The sequence below is a fragment of the Podarcis gaigeae genome (genome assembly GCF_964106915.1).
Source record: "Podarcis gaigeae genome assembly, chromosome: 2".
Lineage (NCBI taxonomy): Eukaryota > Metazoa > Chordata > Lepidosauria > Squamata > Lacertidae > Podarcis > Podarcis gaigeae.
Genome location: NC_139679.1, coordinates 30,949,624 through 30,970,886, shown reverse-complemented (window position 1 = coordinate 30,970,886; position 21,263 = coordinate 30,949,624). Strand labels below are relative to the sequence as shown.

The 21,263-nt window shown below is 47.1% G+C and overlaps 1 protein-coding gene across 3 annotated transcripts; it reads left to right on the top strand.

The window, feature by feature from the left end:
* The first annotated feature begins 1,367 nt into the window (after window positions 1-1,367).
* ENDOV (endonuclease V) lies at window positions 1,368-20,604 on the top strand. 3 transcript variants are annotated; one of them, XR_014561379.1, is made up of 9 exons: window positions 1,368-1,481; window positions 2,981-3,152; window positions 3,700-3,834; window positions 5,054-5,093; window positions 5,992-6,104; window positions 7,191-7,259; window positions 8,167-8,295; window positions 15,608-15,770; window positions 19,523-20,604. XR_014561379.1 is itself a non-coding variant. In XM_083727819.1 (9 exons), the coding sequence occupies exons 1-9, from the start codon at window positions 1,420-1,422 to the stop codon at window positions 19,551-19,553; spliced, it is 822 nt and encodes a 273-aa protein (XP_083583945.1). In that variant the 5' UTR covers window positions 1,368-1,419; the 3' UTR covers window positions 19,554-20,604. The 3 variants fall into 3 exon arrangements, 1 of the variants encoding a protein (XP_083583945.1); XM_083727819.1 differs by having other exon boundaries at window positions 15,700-15,770; XR_014561380.1 differs by lacking the exons at window positions 15,608-15,770; window positions 19,523-20,604 and adding an exon at window positions 9,994-10,094 and having other exon boundaries at window positions 8,167-9,576.
* The last annotated feature ends 659 nt before the right edge of the window (window positions 20,605-21,263 follow it).

Here is a 21,263-nt window from a genome sequence, read left to right as displayed (position 1 = left end):
CTTTGCTTGTTGTGCAGTGCTAAGGCTTATCATTGCCATCTTTCTTCATGTATAGGGTTTTTGCAGTTACTCCAGATATTCAACAGATAGTTTCTAGAATGATCAAGCATCTTTTGGAAATAAATTTCATATTGCTGCGTCAAGCATAGTGGTGGGGAACCTGCAGCCTTCCAGTTAGACTTCCCGCTCCCATCCGCCCTGGCTCAGTCTGGGAAGTGTAAAAATATTGAACTGCTACCTTCCCTGTAGGAAGTATGCAATGAGAACTATGTATGTGTGTGTTTCCTTTTGTTCGGGGTTCTCCACCCTACACTTTTGCGAGCGAGGACCCTGTTTTAACAGCTCGTTTCCTGACAATAAAGATCAGGCTTACTAGCCGCTTTGCTTTATCCTATCTTGGGTTGGTCTCTGTTCATTCTCCGACCGATAGGGAACCTCAGCGATCTCTATATGGGCTCCTTGCATGCACCTTCTGCAAGGGAAGGGAGCAGTTCAATATTTTTACAACAGAAGCTCTGGGCATAGACAGTGTTACAAATTTGTGTGTGTGGCAGACACAGAAATTCCAGAGCTGCCCTTTGTCAACAAATTATTGCTGTTTTTTGTGTTGAATTTATGCTATATGGTAATTGATGGACCTAATAGGTATCTAAAGCCATTTGCACATACAGTTGTACCTCTGGTTAAGAACATAATTCGTTCCGGAGGTCCGTTCTTAACCTGAGGTACCACTTTAGCTAATGGGTCCTCCCACACCGCCACCACGTGATTTCCGTTCTCATCCTGAAGCAAAGTTCTTAACCCAAGGTACTATTTCTGGGTTAGCAGAGTCTGTAACCTGAAGTGTTTGTAACCTGAGGTATTGCCATGCAACCAGTCCATGCAGAATGTAGGCACCCTATATAAAGAAATGAGCAAACCAGGGATATTTTAGGGAGCAGGCTAGCAGGCGGGGCCCATTCCTTACATCATAGGAGCCTACACAACACAAAACGCTGTTGCTGTATGTAGGTTTTATTTTATTTGTTTTTTATCTTATATTTCGGCAATGTAAATTTAGAGGGGTTTTCCCCTTTAAATTTTTCTAGGGCCCCCAAGAGAGTGGGGCCCTAAGCTATAGCTTGTTTAGCTTACACATAAATCCGGCACTGCTTTGAAGTCACTTGGGGGGGGGGGAGAGAAACCCAACCTCCTTGCCATGCCCTGTATTTTTCCACAACAAACAAAGGTGGCAACCCAATCAGCAGAACTTGCCCTTTCCAACCCTAAGGCGCGCCTTTCCCTATCCCAGGAGGCGTGCGCCCCTTTCCATCACTGAACTGCAGTGCAGAGAGAGAGAGCGCCCTTGGGTTCGCTCGGTGGGGGCGTGATCAGTGCAGGAGCAGCCCAGGAAGTAGTAAGGCGGGAGCTCCGGCTGGAATGGCGGACAGGGCCGAATCCGAGGTGCGGGTAGCGGAGGAGACATTGCGCGCCTGGGAACGGTAAACTGCAGCGGAACGTCAAGTCTTCCAAGGCGGCAAGCGGGAGCGCACTATCGCTGGGGGCTGCGGGATTTGCATTGTGCTTTCCGGGCGGCTGAGGCTGCGGCTCGCTCGTGCGCCACCTCCTGGTCTTACTGCTGCAGTCCTTGCTATTTCACAGGCTTACCTAATTGTCTCCCGGCGACAAGCGCGCCACCCGGGCTGCTCACGCGCACGTCGTTTTTAGCTCCCTTTTGCATGGTTATAAAACGCCTTTCCTAACGCTGCAGTGCCTTAAGGGACCGTTGCGTTTGGGAGCCAGGAACTAGTCAACGTTTCTCGCCTAGCAGCAACAAAGCACCTTCTCGCCCCGAGGAGTAAAAACCTTAACAGCGCGACCAGAAGCTGGTTGGTTTACTGGGAAGCCAGCGCCATCGATTCCGAGCGAGCCTGCTTAGGATTTGAACCTTAGCGCTATCTTTGCTGGTCAATAAACAGCCCACTCCTGCAGTGCAGTCCTACACGTGTCTCATTAGCAGCAGGACTCACTGGTCTGATTCCCCAGGCAAATGAATTTAGGATTGCAGGGTTAGTGCCTCCTGCTGTTGGGCTAAATAAAAGTTACAAGGTGCTTGATAAACCTTACCAAAAGAAGTTGGTTGGGTTTGGACCGCTGTGTTTAACAACACTCCGTAGGGCAAAAAGTTCAGGTTACCTAATCTTGCCAGCTTTCCTAAATCTGATACCTTTGGGCTGGATTACAACTCCCATCAAGCCTAGCAATTGGCTGTACTGGCTGGGAGTTGATGGGAATTGGAGTGCAACAGCATTGGAGCGCCAAAGATTTCCCAGCCCTGAATTTGGCTTTGCAGGGTCAATGGTGAGACAGCGGGTGGAGAAACTTTGGAGGATTGACTCCAGATAGTAAATTTACAGTGAAAGGTATGGATATATATATATATATTTGAAAGCAGAATGGTTTTGTCTGCTTATGTGTTGTTCCAAATGTCAATACGCATTCCCTGAGATGGAAAACAACAAAAGCAGACCACTGTCTCCCGGCATCTCCCTCCCACACAATTAAAAGATAAAGGTATACTTTAGTCCTTAATTTGTTTGCGGGGGTTGGAGAGAGATGTTCTTGTATTTGTGGAAAGACACATGTGTTGAAGCAAAATGAGTTGGTTTCATAAGCATTCTGAGCCAACAAAGGTCTCCTGTACTGTATATTCTTATTAGTCTGGAGACAGAGAAGATGTTTGAGTTTTTTAAAAAGAGCTAATTCGTATGGCGGAGGCATACATTTATTGTCCCTCCGCTATCTCAGGGTTAAACAGATTGTGCAGGATTTCCAAAGGCTACAAAAACCTGCAGAACCTTTGAACCAGAGGCAATCAAGGGATAACAGTGAGCAATGATGCTTCTATCATACTCCCCCAACACACTGAAAATTGTCTGTTCCTGGCCTGCTCTGGTGCTGGAAACAAACAGATGCTACCTAGTTCTATTATGTTTCATAGTGATCAAGCACAGCTGAAGGCAGATGTAATTGACCAGGACACCCAAGAGTGGCAAAGCAACCCCTCCTTTGCTGGCCTGGAGAGAGTTGGAGGAGTGGACCTGTCTTACATCAAAGGAGATGACACAAGTGCCTGTGCTTCACTGGTGGTGCTCAGCTACCCAGACCTTGAGGTAACCATCAGAGATCTCCCAGGTTCTAAAGTTGACAACAGAAGGAAGGGCTCTTCGAGTTCTGGTAGAGCTGGCATAGAAAGGATAATAAATGTCAAATGTTACAGTATTCTTAGTTGCTGCCTGAGTAACTTTAAATTAGTAGTTCTGTTTGTCTTCAGGCATTTGAAGGCTGAGGATAGTATTATGGCAGCAGTTCAGAATTCAACAAGACATGTGAGTTTGGGGAGTTTCTGCCAAATTATGATCGCTTGATCACTATAGACCAGGCATAGGCAAACTCGGCCCTGCAGATGTTTTGGGACTACAATTCCCATCATCCCTGACCACTGATCCTGTTAGCTAGGGGTGATGAGAGTTGTAGTCCGATAACATCTGGAGGGCCGAGTTTGCCTATGCCTGCTATCCTTATGAGGATGCTAAGATGGTAATGTGTGCATATTACTTCACTTGCTTGAGAATGTGGTCAGCCACTCTTGCTCATTCTGCTGAGTGAGTTACTCCACAAGGAAATATTTCACTCTGCATTCTCCCTCGATCTTTTTAGGTCCTGTATGAAGACTGTTGCATGGTAGCTGTGAATGCCCCATACGTGGCAGGTTTCCTGGCCTTCAGAGAAGTCCCTTTTCTTGTGGAGGCCCTGCAGCGGCTAGAGCGAAAAGAGCCTGGTCTCAGGCCCCAGGTGTGATATTTCCCGCCCTCTGCTCAATCAGACCAAGAGTCCATCTAGTCCAGGATATTTTCTTTCCTGCAGTGGCCGACCAGATCCCTCCAACAAGCTCACAAGTAGAGCTAGAAAGCAACAGCCCTCTCCTATTGTGGCTCCCCGGAAGCTGATATTCTATCATCATCATTATCATGCCAATTAATTTATATATTGCTTACATGCTGAAATGTCTTCTAAGCAGGTAGCATACTGGTTCTGAATGTGGAAGGTTCCCTATTGGTATCAGCAGCTGCTTTTCTCTTTTCTTTGTGGGAAATTGCCACTAAGGACATCTTTTCTGCATAACAGTTTTGTGCCAACATCTGCTTCACAGGAGAGCTCACCAGGCTACCACAAGGCATCTGTGCAAAAAAAGAGGGATGCCACCTATGCTTATTTATACGGCATCTATAAATGAATGCAGATTGCTAAATCAGGATTTGTTGCTCCTGATTTAGTCTTGCTCTGATTTGATTTTACGTGCTCCTGTTTTAATATTTGGTTAAGATCCTTTTAAGGCTGAGTTGTAATCTTTTTTTTTATAAAAAAAAACAACAACCAGTTGCTTTTAGCAACAAGTAAGAATAATAACTTGGATCCAGACTTAATCATGCTTTTGCAGTCAACGCAGTGAAATCAGTGGGACTTAAGCGAGCTTTGCTAGATCTGAGCGATGCAGCAGTAGCCAGCCAGGTGCCACCGCCACCCACACCTGTCTGTTTACCTGCTCAGCACATTTCTCCTGCTACACTTCCCATTGAAGCATGTGCAGGGAAGCAAGGAGCTGCTGCACCTCTGAGCGCATGCCGAGGGGATCCAAGTGATCTCTAAAATAGTGTATGTGGAGTCATCCACAACTGCTACAGGAATTCCCTCACAAAAGAGATAAGACTGGAGAGGAATATTTGGAACCAAAAGGATGGTGAGGCCTGAGGAACAGGCACTCTGTCTCATGTTCCTTCTGAACTTGAGGTGAGAGAATTGTGTGCATTACTCACTTCCTACCCCTGCAGCTCTACGTCCTCAATGAGGCATTCCTGGGGTATGGCTTTGTAATTGCATCTCATCTCTTTCAGCATTGGGGGAAGATGGTGTGAATATGTCGGTGCATTCTCTCTCACACACCTTCAGTTATTGCAAACATCTCCCACCCTACATCATCTGTCCCTTATGCCCCTCTTTGTGGCTTTTCTAGGTCCTGCTCGTAGATGGAAATGGCATTCTCCACCACAGAGGTAAGACTCTTGAATTGGCTTTTTAGACTAGCAACAATCGGATTTCCTTTCCATATTTGGTTGGTCTGCCATTGCACCTGGGAGTTCTAGAGATGCCAGCATGGGGAGCTTCCCTCCAGTGCTGGCTTCCAGCTTTTACAGTGCCCTTGGGAAAGACGCCCTCAGTTTACACCCTCTGTCACACAAACACCCCACTCAAAGCAGGCAGACCACTTCCTTGATGCGCAGCGTAAATTAATAATGCAGAGTTTTTAAGTGAAAGAATAAGAGCTTTACTGAGTTAAAATAAACTTCTTCATAAACGGTTTGACTGAAATTACATACTGACTCTGCTCACAACTGAGGCAGACTGACTCTGACTGAAATCTTACTGAGAACACAGAGAGAAAATGGCGGCTACTTATAAGGAGAATGAGTCACATGTCAGAGTGACTCAACAGTTAGCAGTTAGGCCTGAATAACTTTAGTAGGCCCAAATGATTGTGCAGTCCCAGCACTTCCCAGCCTGCTTTGCTGCTTCTGCTCTCATGTGTCTTTGTCACATGACATTCCTTGCCACTGTCCCCTCACTCACCCTCTCCCTCTGGAGTCTGGACCCAAAGGCTGCTCTTATCACTGCTTACATGCTTGAGAGCAGGTGAAGGAGCAGCAGCAAGATGGGAGAGGAGCACCAGCGCCACAACTGGGTGGGGGCCTCCACGGGTACCCTGCTGATGCTGACCCCTGACCCTGGGTCCAGCTCCTTGCAAAAATTTGTAGGCTTGCCTCTTCTGGCATGCTTTAGCTTTCCTTTGGCAGTTTGGATCTCACAACGTCATAAAGAGACCCACAGCAAGTCGGAAAGCTCTCTCCCTGCCTTCTTTGCTTCAGCGTCTTCTTCCCTCTTTTCCTTCGGCAGGCTTTGGCATTGCCTGCCATCTCGGTGTGCTCACAGGCCTCCCCTGCGTTGGTGTAGCCAAAAACCTCCTGCAGGTTGATGGTCTGGCCAATGACGAGCTGCACAAGGAACAGGTAAGTCCGGGATAGCGATTCTGAGCTCACGTTCCGAACAGCCATCAGGAAGGTTCGTAGATCAGTGGTGGAGCAGAGGGCTCAGGGTGAACCCCCAACATTTCCAGGAAGGGCTAGGATATATATATCCCTGTTTGAAACCCTGGAGAGCTGCTGCCGGCCAGTGTTATAAACAAAGTAGAGGGACAAATTCTCTGGCTCAGTGTAAGGAAGCTTTCTATGAATCGTACATCAAGTGAGCCTCTTGTAGGAATTGTAGAAGATTTTGCTGGTTTCTCTGCACTGCAGTTGCAGTTCCAACTATGTACGTCTGTGTGTGTGTGTGTGTGTGTATTCCATTAGAATGGATGCATTGACCAACATGCACTGTGTCAGGGAACCACAGCCAATCTTGGATTCCTGACATGTGTGTGCATAGACATGCATTTGTTGCATGCACCTGAGAATGGTCTTATGGGTAAGTGTAATGCGTTTTACGCACAGTGAAGTGGCCCCAAAAGAGAAGTCACTCTTTGCGTGGCGTGATCCCTGCAAGAGAGAATTCCACCCAAGCTACTCCTGCCCCAGATACTTCCTTCAGGGACTTGCTGTACAGAGCTGCAGGACTGAACAGATACTAGCAAAGGAAATGCCTGACAAGTGTGATACCAACCTCTTTCCATTCATAGTCTTTTTCACAGTTCATTTACATTTAGTGAGAGACAATTTTGTCATAGACATCTTGCAGTTGGGGGTGGGGGGAAAGAGGTGGGGAGAGAAATGGGGGTATTGTTCTTTCGTTCTGTTGCCTATTGTTAGTGTAGGGATTTGTGTCTCACCATCACGTGGGTAGGTCCTTCGTTTATGTATATATTTATTTTTATTGATAAGGCAAGAGATTAGGGGTCCTGAGCTTGGTTGCTTGCGTTCAGTTGCTTGCAGTGTGGATTGATTGTTTGTATGTATGTGTAGGGGTGGGAGTGGGGGGGTATTAGGTTGTTGGATCCCAACCGCTTAAAGCAGGAGGAATTCTAGGAAGTCACCTTACGATCAAGTTTATAAACCCCATGGACTCGTTTTAGCTGCAACAAACCTATTGTATTCTAGATCCAAGACCTTCAGGCAGGAGGAGACACGTTCCCCCTATTGAGTACTTCAGGGAAAATCTTGGGTATGGTAAGTACTGGGGTGCAGAGAGGGGCACTATTGATAGTGAGCAGAGTAGGAAGCGCTGAGCCCCTGCCAAGGGCGTCATCAGGTAGATGGGGAGTAGGCCCTGGTGGATGTTGGCAAACACTCCTGGGGGGGACAGCAGACCCCCAGTACCTCCGAGCATCTCCCAGTAGGCATGTCTCTGGAATGGCATGTCCCTTCACTCCAGAGTGCCCCTCTGCGACACTTCTCATATGAAAAGTGCACACAAGTCTTCTGGCATCACATAGCAAGAAGATAGAAACATCTGCAGATCTAAACTACGTTTTATTCACAATATATACAGACAATCCATAATCACATCTGTGTTCTCCAAACTCTGGCAGAAACAGAAAGCATACAGCAAAAGCAAAAGTACAGTCCAATAACACTCTCAGACGGCAGAGATAAGACAGTCTTCCGTTCCCACACTCTTCTCAGACATCTCATGTGATTTATACTAATCACACTAGCCAGCATTGGCTACGTAAAATCCTAACAGTGGAGCCTTTACCTGTACTTGAACCATGCAGAGGGCCTTCTCGGTAGTGGCACCCTCCCTGTGAAACGCCCTCCCATCAGACGTCAAGGAGATAAAGAACTACACAACTTTTAGAAGACATCTGAAGGCAGCCCTGAATCAGGAAGTTGTTTATGTTTGATGTTTTATTATTTTTAAAAAGTATTTTGCTAGAAGCAAAATAAAACCCAGCCAGATGGGTAGGACATAGATAATAAAACTATTGTTATTATTATTATTATTATTATTATTATGCTCCTCCTCCATCTGGCCACAACGAGCCCTGAACTGGCTCCAGTCGCTTTGGTGTTTGCTCCCAACTCATTGTCACTTATACCATCTTTTGTTCATTTGTTTTTAAATCTGCCCTAGGCTTTGCGCAGCTACGCCAAGAGCACCAAACCCCTGTACGTCTCTGTGGGGCACAAGATGAGCCTTCTGTCCGCTGTGCAGTTAGTGCACTCCTGCTGCAGGTATCGGGTTCCTGAGCCCATCCGGCAGGTGAGAACAGGATTTCAGATGGAAGGGTGGTGCTGGCAGCCTCAGGCCAAGGGACCAGCTGATTTGCCAATTTGCCATGTCAGTTGTAGGCTAGCACTTCCAGTGGTGGTTGACCTGATGGCTGCTAGAAGGTTGCAAACACGGCGATGACCATCGTCCTGTTGTTTGTCCTCAGCGCCTTGTATTCTGAGGTTGCATATGTCCTCTATATGTGGAGCCTTCAGTTTAGGTATCTTGGCTGGTGATAGCCATCGAAGATCTGTCCTCCATGACAGGGAGAGGTAACCTGCTGGTTTTGGCCTAAATTGCCAAAGCACTCAGAACTTGGGCAAGAGCAATCTGTCTCTTCTTTAGCAGGATTAGCAGAGAGACAGAGAGGGATGGGGTGGCAGACACAAGGAGTGGCATGGCAACCCAGCCAGATGGGTAAATTATATAATTGTTGTTGTTGTTATGGACCACTTTCAGCTCTGGCCTCATCCACTGCTGACTACTACCCTGTCCACTCCCGGCATGTGACCACCAGCAAATTACGCCTGTCATGGCCGCCGGCCACCTGCCAGCTAGCCAGCCTCTGGGCCCTGTGCCAACTAAGGGGAGGGTCTTCCTGGCTAACACAGAGTGTAATCCTCTGCTCAGCTGATTCTTCCCTTTCAAATAACTTGCTGGTAAACGCCAGGTAAAGTAGGGGAACTTTTTCTTTCTATCTTTTTTTACAAGACTGCCTTAAACTTACAAGGCTGCCTTAAATCAGGCTTAAACTCTCCCCCGGGGTCTCCCTGAAACTTCTCAAGGTAGTGCAAAGTTTATGGCTCCCAGGTAGGAGGGTGTTTGCAATCAGCTTAGACATTCCCCCCCCCCCAGGTTTATGAAAAAGCAAAAGAAAATGACTAAGATTGGATGGAAAAAATATGGTGTTTTAAAGAAAAGGTATTACAAGGAAAAGTTACAGAAAAGCAGTATATTCCCCAATGGAGCAAAATATCAAAATAGATTAAAATGTGATCCTCTTTTCCTCTTCTCTCATTACATGCACCTAGAGCTGGTTCTCACTTATTCTCACAAAGCCTTTTCTTATCACACTGAGGCGCATCTTGGTCTGCCCACCTCCAAACTACAGTGGTACCTCGGGTTACAAACACTTCGGGTTACAGACACTTCAGGTTACAGACTCTGCTAACCCAGAGGTAGTATCTCAGGTTAAGAACTTTACCTCAGGATGAGAACAGAAATCGTGCGGTGGTAGCGTGGCGGCAGCGGGAGGCCCCAATAGCTAAAGTGGTGCTGTAATGGTTGTGAGGGGTTACTTGTCCGTAACCTTACTTCAGTTCAGTTAGTTTGCTTGCCCCAACCATGCTTAGGGTCGGAGCTCGCCCTCCGTGACCTGTTAGTCACTTGCAGAATCCGAGAGTGGGCGTCTCTTGAACCTCTTCCAGCATAAAAGCTGTTTGACCCCGAGTCTCCTCCTATGTTCTCTGCGCGGAACGCATCTGCGCAAGTAAGGGGAAGGCAGGGGCGTCCCAGTGCTCTCTCCACTAGTTTCGGGGGAAGGGTCTCGGAGCCCTGTCACCAATTCCTCCATCTCCCTCTCTTCTCTATGGGTGTTACGCTGAAATCCTTCCCCCCTGCTCGTCCCCTCTCCGGCATCGCTGGGTAGCCCTGTCTCCATTTCTTGCTCTGATGGCACTTCCCTGACAGGTACCTCAGGTTAAGAACAGTTTCAGGTTAAGAACGGACCTCCGGAACAAATTAAGTTCTTAACCCGAGGTACCACTGTATTCTAAATGCTTAATAAAAACCCAAAACTTTGTTTACCTGCCCCCACTTTATATCTTCATTTTCTCCTGTCAGGCTGCACAAGTTCACCTTCTAATCCCCAAATGGATGTACGAGATAGTATACAGCATTTCATAAAAGCAAGGTTCAATTCCTTCACAACCTCCAAGGTGGGGAATCGCCACCCCACAAGCCGAATTGGACCTACCAATGCTCTCCATTTTGTTTTGTGAGGCCATTTTAGCTAAGCCATGCCCATGCAAGCATTACATATGACATGGGCCAGATCCAGCACTCTGGGCAGATCAATCACAGTGGCTGTTCCTTCTGCTTTCCAAGCATATATGTGCATGCCCTTTTAGCAGGCTGCTTTTTATTATGGGATTTGTTTACTAGGAATTGCTTTTGGGCTGGCTCCATCCATAACTGCTTAGCAAATCATGAAACACCATTCCCAAGAGATGTTCCCCTTTTAGGAATGCACTGGATAGTTAAGATTTTTGCAAATATCCTAGCCCAGGCATGTCCAAAGTCTGTTTCAGGGGCCTAATCCGGCTCGCAGGTTGGTTCAATCTGGCCCCTGTGGCAGTTTACTTCCTGGGGTGAAATCCCAAGAAAACCTCAACAACTTCAATTCTAAAAAAACTCAACAACTATGAGGTAAAAATCCTAAAAAAGGTCAGCAACTTTAATCCTAAAAAACCTCAGCAACTATAAGGTAAAAATCATAAAAAAGCTCAACAACTTCAATCCTTCAATGCTAAAAAAACTCAACAACTTTGGTTGGCGCTTTGGTTGGCGCTTTGGTCGGCCCTCACGGACCTTCACTTCATCAAATCTGGCCCTCTTTGAAAAAAGTTTGGACACCACTGTCCTAGCCAATAACATTTTCTCCTGTCACCCCTCTGTCAATTTTCTTTTACTGAGAAAATTATAGGGTGCCCAACTATAGGTGGATGAAGTCTCCCATCCGAATTTCACGCCTGGGTGTTCCTAGAGTGCAGGATTTGATATCACTGCATGATATACTACTGCCTACGATGCAGGTGGAGGTTGCCCACGAATAACTGGCAAACCTGCACATCAGCAGACTTAAATGGCGAACATGAGGATAAAAGGAGTAGGCTAAATTGTCCACCTCCTTCCTAAGGCCTCCCTTTTCTTGACATGGAAATGCTTTGCCAGCTGCAGCCCCTTTGAGAGGCTGGGCGCTGGCTGGCTGAATAGCTCTAGCGGCATTGCTCACATCACCAGACTGCGGTGCTGCCTCTGGCTCAGGACCCTGCAAGAGGGTCTGCAGAAGCTACCAGTTGAGAATACAGCCAGAAGGTGGCAGTGCTAGACCATCTTTCTTAACCTGGAGGCTGCACTTGATCAGCGGGAGATTGTAGAGTGGTGCCGTGGGCAATCAGACATGCCAATAACCTGTGCCTTTGCTGACTGCAAGGTAGGAAAAAGTTCAGGAGAAGCGGCTTTTCCCTTCTCTGTAGCAGGGCCCAGCTACCAAAACCGCAGGGAACGTTTCTTAGTCGGTGGAGTGTGCGTAGTTGGGGCTCCCTCTTGATCTGTGGTTGCTTCGCACGAACATGCACATGCTCATCATTTATTGGCTACATCATTGCCTAAGAAGCCATAATAGTTCAAGCATCAGAGGGAGGGAACGAGAGGGAGAGAGAAAAATGCTTGTGCTGCACCACATCAACACAAACACAAGGCCTTTCGGTGTGATCGGTTTGCGTTTCCAAGTCACCAAGTGTTCAGTGATCCAAGGTTTTGTGTGCGCTTGAGAATGGAGCTCATTCCAATGTATATTTGAAAAGAAAAACTGCTCCAGTGTTTCTGTTTGATTGCTGCAGCGTGCCCCACATCTCACAACCCTCTAGTCATGGTGGGCTGCTTCACCCCTACCCCTGCTCTCACTACTACACAGGAGAAAGTCCCCTGTCCAAAAAAGGGCAGGAGGAAAGCTTGCTGTGTAATTTTAGGCCCTTCTTTCCATGCTTCCCAGCACTGGAATGAAACAGACTCCAGTCCAGTGGCAACAGAAGTGCCATGCTCCACAGCCTCCAACCATGCCCTGGGCTGGTATGCCCAAATCTCTTCCCAAAATACTCCCGGCATAACCTCCAGCCCCTAATGCTGCTGCTGCAGCTAGTCTATTCCAAAAATAGGTGTGATCTGGGGGGATTATTAAGGCAACATGATCCATCTTATTGATTAGCCTCTTGGTTTAATAAGCCGGGTTAAGCTGACTCTTAGCACAGTGCTAGGAGTGAAGACTGGCAAGACTTTTTTTGCAATATAAAAGGACACCTAATGATGCATCAGATAAACTTGCTTTGGGAGTGTCTCCCAAACCCAGGCTACCAAAAGCTACCAAGGTAGCTCTTGATGCTGCTACCAGTTAGTGTAACACTTGATAAACTAGAAATGAAATGCCCCATGTTCTATTGAAATATACTGGAATGCATTTAAATCCCCTGGTTATGAACCCATTTGGGCCACTAGGGACTGGAAGTCCCTGGTCGTGAATTTCATTGCAAAGCCAACTTTTTAATCAAAGAAGCAAGAGTTATTTGTCAGATGGGTGTAAGATGAGAGAAATTCCTCCAGCGAAACAGTTCCACCCAGAGCCATTTTTCATTTTCACTCCAAATGGATGGATTTATTTTGGAAGAACAGGGCAGCTTTTAGCTTCTACTGTAGCATACAACACAACTTACTTGTTTGAGCCATCTAGATTCCCTTGTCCCGAAGGGAATTCTGGTATGGAGCTGAATGATGGGGACTAATTTTGGTGGGAAAGTGTAGGAGAAGGAGTCTCAAAGTTTGTCCTAATGAACCTTCCCAATGGTGAGGGATGCTGGTAGCCAGCAGGCATTGAAAAGCAGCACCTTGCGAAATCCCCCTACTTGTGCCTCTTAATCTAACTCTTATTAAATGTAAGGCATCCTGTCTCAGTATAGACCTGACAAGCTCTAAAGGAACAGTGAGACCTAAGAAGCAATTAGGCTGAGGGCCTGATACAATCAGCCATGTCATCTTTGAACACAGTTCCCATTGCATACAAAGACTAACGCTGCCTCTGTGTACACATGTAAGCTTCTCTCTCTTCAAAGGCATTAGTTGAGCTGCAGTGGTATTAAAGAATATTAGCCAGTTATAGGGGGAGAAGAGGAAATCTTCATTTTTAGCATTCTCCAGTGCAAGTGGGGAGGCCAGCTTTGCCTTGGGCAAAAGAGGAGAAGAGGCTTGAGGGTGTGCAGGACAACTGTGTAGCTACATGGAGGAGAGGGAAGGATGCCTAGCTGGGGGACAGGAGGAGCCGTCTCTGCAGAGGGCAAGGAACCTGGCTGCTGGGGACCCCCAATTGCCAAGGCGATGGGAGGAAGACTCTACTGGGGACGCTTTAATAGGAGCAGCTGCACTATGTGTGGGGGAGAAGAAGGACGACGGCTGAATGCCATGTATTGGTTTGAAATAGTTAACGAAAACCAGTGGTTAATAACAACAGAAAGAAAGTTAACCTTTCCAAATATGGGCAAACCAACTTTGTCCTGCGGAGTGCTGCAGAAACTCGATCCCAAGTGATAGGGGTTGGGGAGGCAGATTATTCTGTGATATTTGGGAAGCCTGGAAGATGGTGAAACTGGGTATTGGCTTGTACATCAGGCCTAAGCATTGCAAATGGAGCCCTTCCCTTGCTGCCCCCATGGATTCAGTTTACAACGTGCAGGCTTGGGAGATCTAGGGCATGCATGGGGTATATTGTGCCCCAGGCTTTCTGCTGGCTCATGGCACGAAATGAGACCTTCCTCATATAACTCTGTAGGCATGGCAGGGAGAGTCTGAGCTGTATCATGCAAGTTACAATAGGCGCCTCTAAGCCCTGGCAAAGGCCAATGGCAATTCAGAGGGGCTGGAGACTTGTGTGCAGGCCTAAGGTCGCCTGGTGAGATCTGTTTTGAATCCTGGCTGACCAGCCACAGGAAATGATAAACCCTCCACCCAATTCTCAGCCCTGGCACAGGGACTATCTCAAATAACTGCTGGTCAAACACACCAAGTCTTTGCCCCAAGTGGTGTGAGAAGTGGTCAAACAGAAATTGGGAAGGGTGGGTTGTGGGACGTTTTTATTGTCTACCATCGGGTGAGCTCTGAGTTAGTGGCAGCAATTTTCCCCGCAAGGGTGGTGAGCCCATTCAGATGGTTCGTCCTTGTAGGTTTATTGGACCTCATGGGTTCCTAAATCTTTCCAATGAGGAAAGCTGAGGATCCCATTGCAGCCCTGGTCTCGCTGTCAGGTATATTTGTTTTTAAAAGCATTGCTGTAATTATTGACAATTATTTTATATACACCACTTAAATATTTTTCTGAGTAAGCAATCTATAATTTTTTTCATATATATATATATATATATATATATCAATAAACCCAGCCAAACCACAAATCCTCCACCAAGTATTGGCTTGTTCTAGAATTAGGAAGTCATTCCCCTGGGAAGCCTAGTGAAATATGTTTCCCAAGGAAGCATGAGACAACCAGTGATGAGAATTTTGTCCCACTGGCTCTCTGCTATTTCACTCAGCTCAGCCATTTTGGCAGCATGCGCCTGCTCTCATCACTTGGTTCTGAACACTGAACTGGCACACCTGCTGTTTGAGCCGGCGAATCAGTCAAAAACTCTCACATACATACATGCACATGCTCACATACAATATATTCATAGCCTAGAAGTAACTGCTTGAATCGCCTTTGGGAAATCTATAACCTGCTGAACAACTCATAGGTATAGAAGACCATTTTCTCCAAGTTATTCAAAAGGCACTTCCCATTGAATCAAGACATGGATTAGGGAAGGCTCACAGCAGCCCATGCCTGCAGAGTACATTCTGTGCATTGTTTTTGTTTTGTCATTTAGTCGTGTCCGACTCTTTGTGACCCCATGGACCAGAGCACACCAGGCACTCCTGTCTTCTACTGCCTCCTGCAGTTTGGTCAAACTCATGCTGGTAGCTTCGAGAACACCATCCAATCATCTCATCCTCTGTCGTCCCCTTCTCCTTGTGCCCTCCATCTTTCCCAACATCAGGGTCTTCTGCATTCTGTGCATGCAGAAGGTCAAATCCCCATCATTTTAACTTTTAGAAGGGGTCAGGTCAGAAGTGACAATGAGAAAGATGGCTTTCAGAGTGGAAACACCCAGTGCTAAGTGGGTGCAGGGTAGCCTGACCTTTCTACAAGGCCTCTGGACTTGTTCCTTGATTTCAATGCCCGTTCTGTAAAAATAATAATAAAATGGCACCCATGGCCGTAGACGGGTGCCAGGGATGTGTTTTGCTGCCTAATTACTTGAGCTAGATTGGAGCACAGCCTGGAATTAATAGAGAGGCCTTGTGGTGAGTTGTTGGGTGGGAGGTCAGTCCAGAAAATGTTCCTCAGATGATTGGCCTAAGCATGGGCAGGACTGGGCTTTGGGCGTTTCTTCTTCCTTGATCATTAGGTGTTATTTATTCCCTCTCGTCCCACCACAAGCTCCTCAGATACAACCGCAGACATCAGCCAGCCAAAACAAACTGTGTCTCCCACCCCCCCACCCCCGGTTCTGTTTTCTGCCCTGATTCCAGGCTGACATAAGATCCAGAGAGTACATCCGGAAACATTTGGAAGCCGTCTCTGCATCACCTCAGCCAGAGAGGTAGGTGTGGGCGATTGGGTGGGATGCGTGGCCGCGCATCCCCTTTGGGCAATCTGCTTTTTTAATGCTCTTCGGTAATGGCATTAAAGGGACAGCTGGGGTAACTTGGCAAGGTGAAATGACCGCAGGCAGGGCCCACACAGCCTCCGGGAGCAGGCTATTTCCAGCAAAGCACTGTGTTGCGCCGCCGTGTGTTCTCTGGGGAATCACGTGGCTGGGCATGGCAGAAATGCGTTTGGTTCGCATTTGCCTTCAGAAGGTCACAGGATTTGCTGTCCTTTGAACAAATGCAACAGAAGCCAGTGGTGGTATTGCAGAAAAATGCAAGTCCTGAAATGGATGGGGTAGGCAGAAGGTAAACATCTGGGTGTTCTGCAGTAGATTTACCAACAGTTTCTTTCCCAATTCTCACTTCTACAATCGCAACAGCAAAAATGCTTCGCACAACCTGCCCTTATGAGTTAGGCTACTGAAAAGATGAAGAAAGCTTGGGGAGAAAGTGGATTTTTGTGTGTCAGGATTGTGTAGCTCAGTTTCTGGCACAGTGAAAACCAATTCGTGGGCTGAGCGTGAGCTCTGCACTACCCTGTTCCCTGGTTTTCTGTTGCCACTATGTTGAACCCAGTTTCAGTTGGTTCTTGTAACGAAACCAAAGTTGATCCTTCAAGCCTGGAGGTTGCCCATTCCAGTTCAGAGTTGCAGGACTCTGGCTGCTCTGGGCATTGAGACTGCTGCATCTTCTATGCTGTGTTAAATCCGCAGTCTTCCAGGTGATGTTTTGCTCCTACAAACCAACCCACGTCACTCCGGCTTGCAGCCAGGGCAGATCTGCTCTGCTCGGAAGGGGATGGTGGAGTTTAGGAGGATAGTTGATGAGGAAAGGGATTAATCTCTGAATGGTGCAGCAGAACTTTTAAAAAGCATTTGACCTAGCATGGTGGGGAGGGGCAGATTAGGTGCCGTGGATCAGGCGGCAAAATGTTTTGGTCTGGCCCTGTTTGGCACTCTGCTCCAAACCCTGCTTTCGTTCCAGTTCATTTCTGCTTCATTCCAGATCTGCAATCCAAATGTGATGCTATGTCCAAATAATAAGCCAGAATCCATTTTTTTATGCTGTCCTTATTATTGTCCTTTCACTGCACTTATGACCTGCCTGTTATCTGTAGTGGCTTCATTTTCAGCCCCTAGACTCATTTGCAGCTTAGAATGTCCACTGGCCCTGGGACCACCTCCATTCATAATACGCAAGCCATTCCTTGGAGGTTAAAGGCAGCCAGGGAAGCTGTTTTGGAGATGCTTCCCCTCCGTAATCTGACAGTTGCCTTCAGGCAGAAGCTCTTGGAGGAGCAGGGATCGTAATCCTGGCAGGGAGGGAGTGATAGGTGTTTTAAGTGAGTGCAAGTGTCAGCCCCCCTGAAAGGCTATTAGCATTTATCTGAAGGCGGGATAATGGAAGAGGTGAAGATGAGGCAGGCCAAGTTCCTCTGCAGAGAGCTGGCAAATTGCCTTCCTACCCTTTGGAGCCTCATGCATGCAGGATTCTGCCTTCATTCAGGACACTGGGGTTTGAGAACCATCTGCCACCATCCCAGCTGTTGTTGTCTCTGTTCAGCTCAAGGGGTGCTGAGTGCAGGATACGCCCCCAGCGTGCGCTGCCCCAGGCCAAGGCTCTTGTGCCCTCCTGTGCCATGCTGTGTTTGCGTGTGTGTGTGTGCATGTGCTGGGAGTGTTTACCAGGGCTGCAAGTTTTTAACAGATTTGCGTTGCTCAGTGTAACCCCCAAATGGCGCTGTGCTTGATCTATTCTAGATTCAGGAAAGGTACATGGATTCTGAATTTATTGTTATTCACTTTTTATACTGTATTTTATGCTGTTTTTAGTTGCATCAATTAAGTGTTTTAAAGTTGTTGTTAGCCGCCCTGAGTCCGGTTTTTGAACCGGGAAGGGCAGGGTACAAATACAAAATTATTATTATTTATTATTATGAGTGGTGGATTCTCTCCACCCGCAGATCATGAATTCCTCGGTGCTTTTGGTTTTATGCTCCTTTTACACATTCTAGCCTAAAAAGGGAAAGACACTCAGATGTAGGTGCTTATTCTGCCCACACCTTCCAAAAGGTACAAGCTATTTTGATGCCTTGAATTTCACCTCTTTCTTGCTGCTGTTTGCCCCGGTAATAGGTTTCCAACGAGGCTCACACTGCAGGGTCAGAGCTGGGCAGCAGCATACGTTCGCGATGGAAATCCTGTTCCAACCAAGAAAAATATCGCATGCCATCTCTGCTTAGGCCCTGATTTCTCTAGTGCCCGGGAGGGTGTGGGTATACAGTTCCAGGGCTTCTGTTCTGCACAATTCCGATATGTTGGGGACAACCACCACCAAAGGCACACTGCCCTATGGCTGATCTTGTGGGGGCTACATCTCAGAAGTGGGAATGGCTTAAATGCAAAAGGCCGCAAGCGAGGCCTGCAGTTCTCAAGGCTGCCTTCCGAGAGCCTTTACCGTCAACTATTCCACGATGTCTTAAATCATGCCTTATCATTCATTATTGATTATTCAGTTCAGGAAAAAACAGATTAATTTTTTATTGAAGGACAAGTGGGGGTAGGGAGGGCGCAGTGTCCTGGGGAATCACAAAAAGCCTTTTAGATCATGGTGTCGCAGCAGGAGGCCAGTAAGGAAAAACGTCCTTCATTGTGTGTGCTTTTTTCAAAATTAAAAAATATATATTGGCTGGGTCAAATGTGGCAGGTTGTGGGGTCTGCAAAAAAAAACCTCTCAGCATCAAAGCAGGGGACCTTCAAGAGCAATGTGTGTGTGTTTAAACAGGGTTGAGGAACATTTTTCAGTCTGAGGGCCACCTTCGCTTCTGGGCAACTTTCCAAGGGCCATCCGTATCCCTGTGATAGGTTGGACTTGAGAGAAAAATGAGGAAATGTAAATTTTACCCTGGTGCATTAGGCTTGTTTCTACACACACACACACCTTCTCTATCCCCCATCCAGACAAGGAAGAGATACTAACAAGAGCTCTAGTATTTATTTTAGCTGGAGTACGAAGCAGGACAAGGGAGAAATAGAGTTCTGAGCTAGAGAGGCCTAGAGGGCCGCAAATGCCTGCCACCATTTTAAAAGATGGGCGCATTGAGAAGGGACCCAGAAAAAAAACATTTGCAGTCATGGACTCATAGTGGGGGACTCATGCACGCACAGAGAAAATAAATAATGCTTTTTTAAAAAAAATACAACCTTGTGGTGGCGAGTTTTGTGAGGAGGCAGGGCAGCCTATGGCCTGCAGGGTGTAGCTTAGTCACTCCTTGTCTAGTATGAGCTGTGCCAAGTTGCAAGGCCTGAGTCCCCCCCCCCCATACCCAAGTGGAGGTTGGTGTTTAGGGCACTTTTCTTTAGCAAGCCAGTGCACTTTGACTGAGAAGTCCTATTGCATTTTGAGGGGCTTTACTAGAAAGTAAATGAGCTGAGGACTGCCGCTTCTGTTCCTCCAGGTATCACAGCAGCCGCCTACAAATACAGAAACCTGTGACTGTAGGAACTGTTCCCGTCAATAAGTAATCTCCAAATAGTGGCTTTTGTTAAGATACTGAAAATGTTACACAAATTGGCTAATTAATTAGCTAACAGCAAGGCTGTTGGTGAGATTTTTTTTCAAAAAAACAAAACTCTAATTTGTTTGGCAGCCGTGGAAATGTTCGTTCTTTCCCCCTCTTTTTAATACCTCCTCTCCTCTCTAGGATGAGTGAAGACACAGACTCTGAACATTAATGCAGCATTGAGGACGTTCTTTGAAACCTCTTTGTCCGGGACAAGTGACACAATGACCTCCCAGCTGCTCTGTGACTTCTGTTGACTTCCCTGTGCAGATGTTCAGCAGAAGGAACAATGGAGCTTCAGTGCCGCCAACATCGTGGCCCTGATCCCCCAGTCGTACAGCTGGGGCAATCTTGGGGCTGCTTCTCACCTTTTGCAGCAGGAAAAACTCTGTTGGTTACCAGAGCCCGGACTAGATGCAATGTTAGTTGCACAAAGAAGAAAATGTACACAGCACTACTGCAATGGGAACAGGTAAAAGTTCAAATCCGTGTGTCGGGGCAATGGGAATAGCATTTGTGGGGACCCTGGGAGTGAAGTGTAACTCTTTCCTTGCCTACCAGAGTCCCACCTCTTCCCCAAAGCTGCTATTTGCATTTCAGAGGAAGGGCTTGTTTACACTTCCACTTCTCCTGTTCCTAGAAAGCAGTTTTGCACTTGACCTTTGTCCCGCAGCTTCCCCCTGAAAAACCCACTCTTCGGTGCTAAATCAGAACAAACAGCAAACCTAGTTGTGATTAGCCTCAGGTTCCCACTGACACTAATAGAAATGCAAATAGTTGTATTGGAGAAGCAGGTCTTCTCGGAACCACAACAGAGTTCAAGTCCCCTTCCTCCTCATGTTCTTGAGGCTGCTCCCTCTTCCCTGTGGGCGAATTGCTTTCACACAACTTGCATCGCCTCTAGTTCAGCCCTTGATTGGGAAACTGCATTCTACCCCGGTTGCTCTCAATAAAAATTTGGGCAGGTCCATATATTACATTTTTCTATGCACACATTTAGAGAGCATTGTCTTAAGCTTGCAATGCGTGAAGAAGAAGCCCCAAATCCTGCTGTGAAAGGAGTGGAAACTGAGAAGTGGGCATGCAAGAGCATCACCTGTGCCTGTCTGTCTTATTTTCTGACACAGCCACACGCAGGTCAGGAAGAAAGCATTGCTTTTGTTTGTAAGATCTTAGTCATATTTGAGATCTTCAAAGTGCCGAAAATAAACCTTTGTTGGTAATCTCTGAACGATTGTATTTCCCCCCCCCACACACACATATGCGGTTTGCCAACAAGGAGGCGTCCGAGAACCTGTGCTCGATTCTACAGCAAGAAACCAGACTGTGTAGGGCTGCTAATGGGGAAATAATACGGCAAGGAATGGGAATTCCAAGGGAAGGGAAGGGATTCCATTAAAGGCTGTGAGTTTAGCCAAGCAATATGGCTCAACTCATTTGGGCAGTGTTCTCTCTCTTTCTCTCCTCTCCCCCCACCTCCCGCCCTTTTGCTTGAGCTTTTCTAGCGACATCAAGTCACTCAGCCTCCTGGCTCATTCTGCTCTCCGTTCTGCCGGCATGATCGTTTCTGCCACTTTCACACCTCCCTTGGGAGCAGATGCTGAATCCCCAACTCCTGATGGTCCCAGCAGATGGATAGTGAGAGGACTCTGTGTATCCCGTGGGTGGGTGTAGCTTGAGGAAGCCAACAATCTGCCTCCTTGTTTTGTAGGAGGCCCGGGCTACGCTCTTGCCGGGTGCCTCAGTTAAGCAGCCTTTACTTAGCCCACAAAGATGACAGTGTTTTGCCTTTGAGAGTTGGGCTTGCAATGGCCAGCAGGGTCTTATGGCAGCCAGAACTGGAAAAAGGAGATTCATGTTGCCTTGGTCACATGCTCTGGTC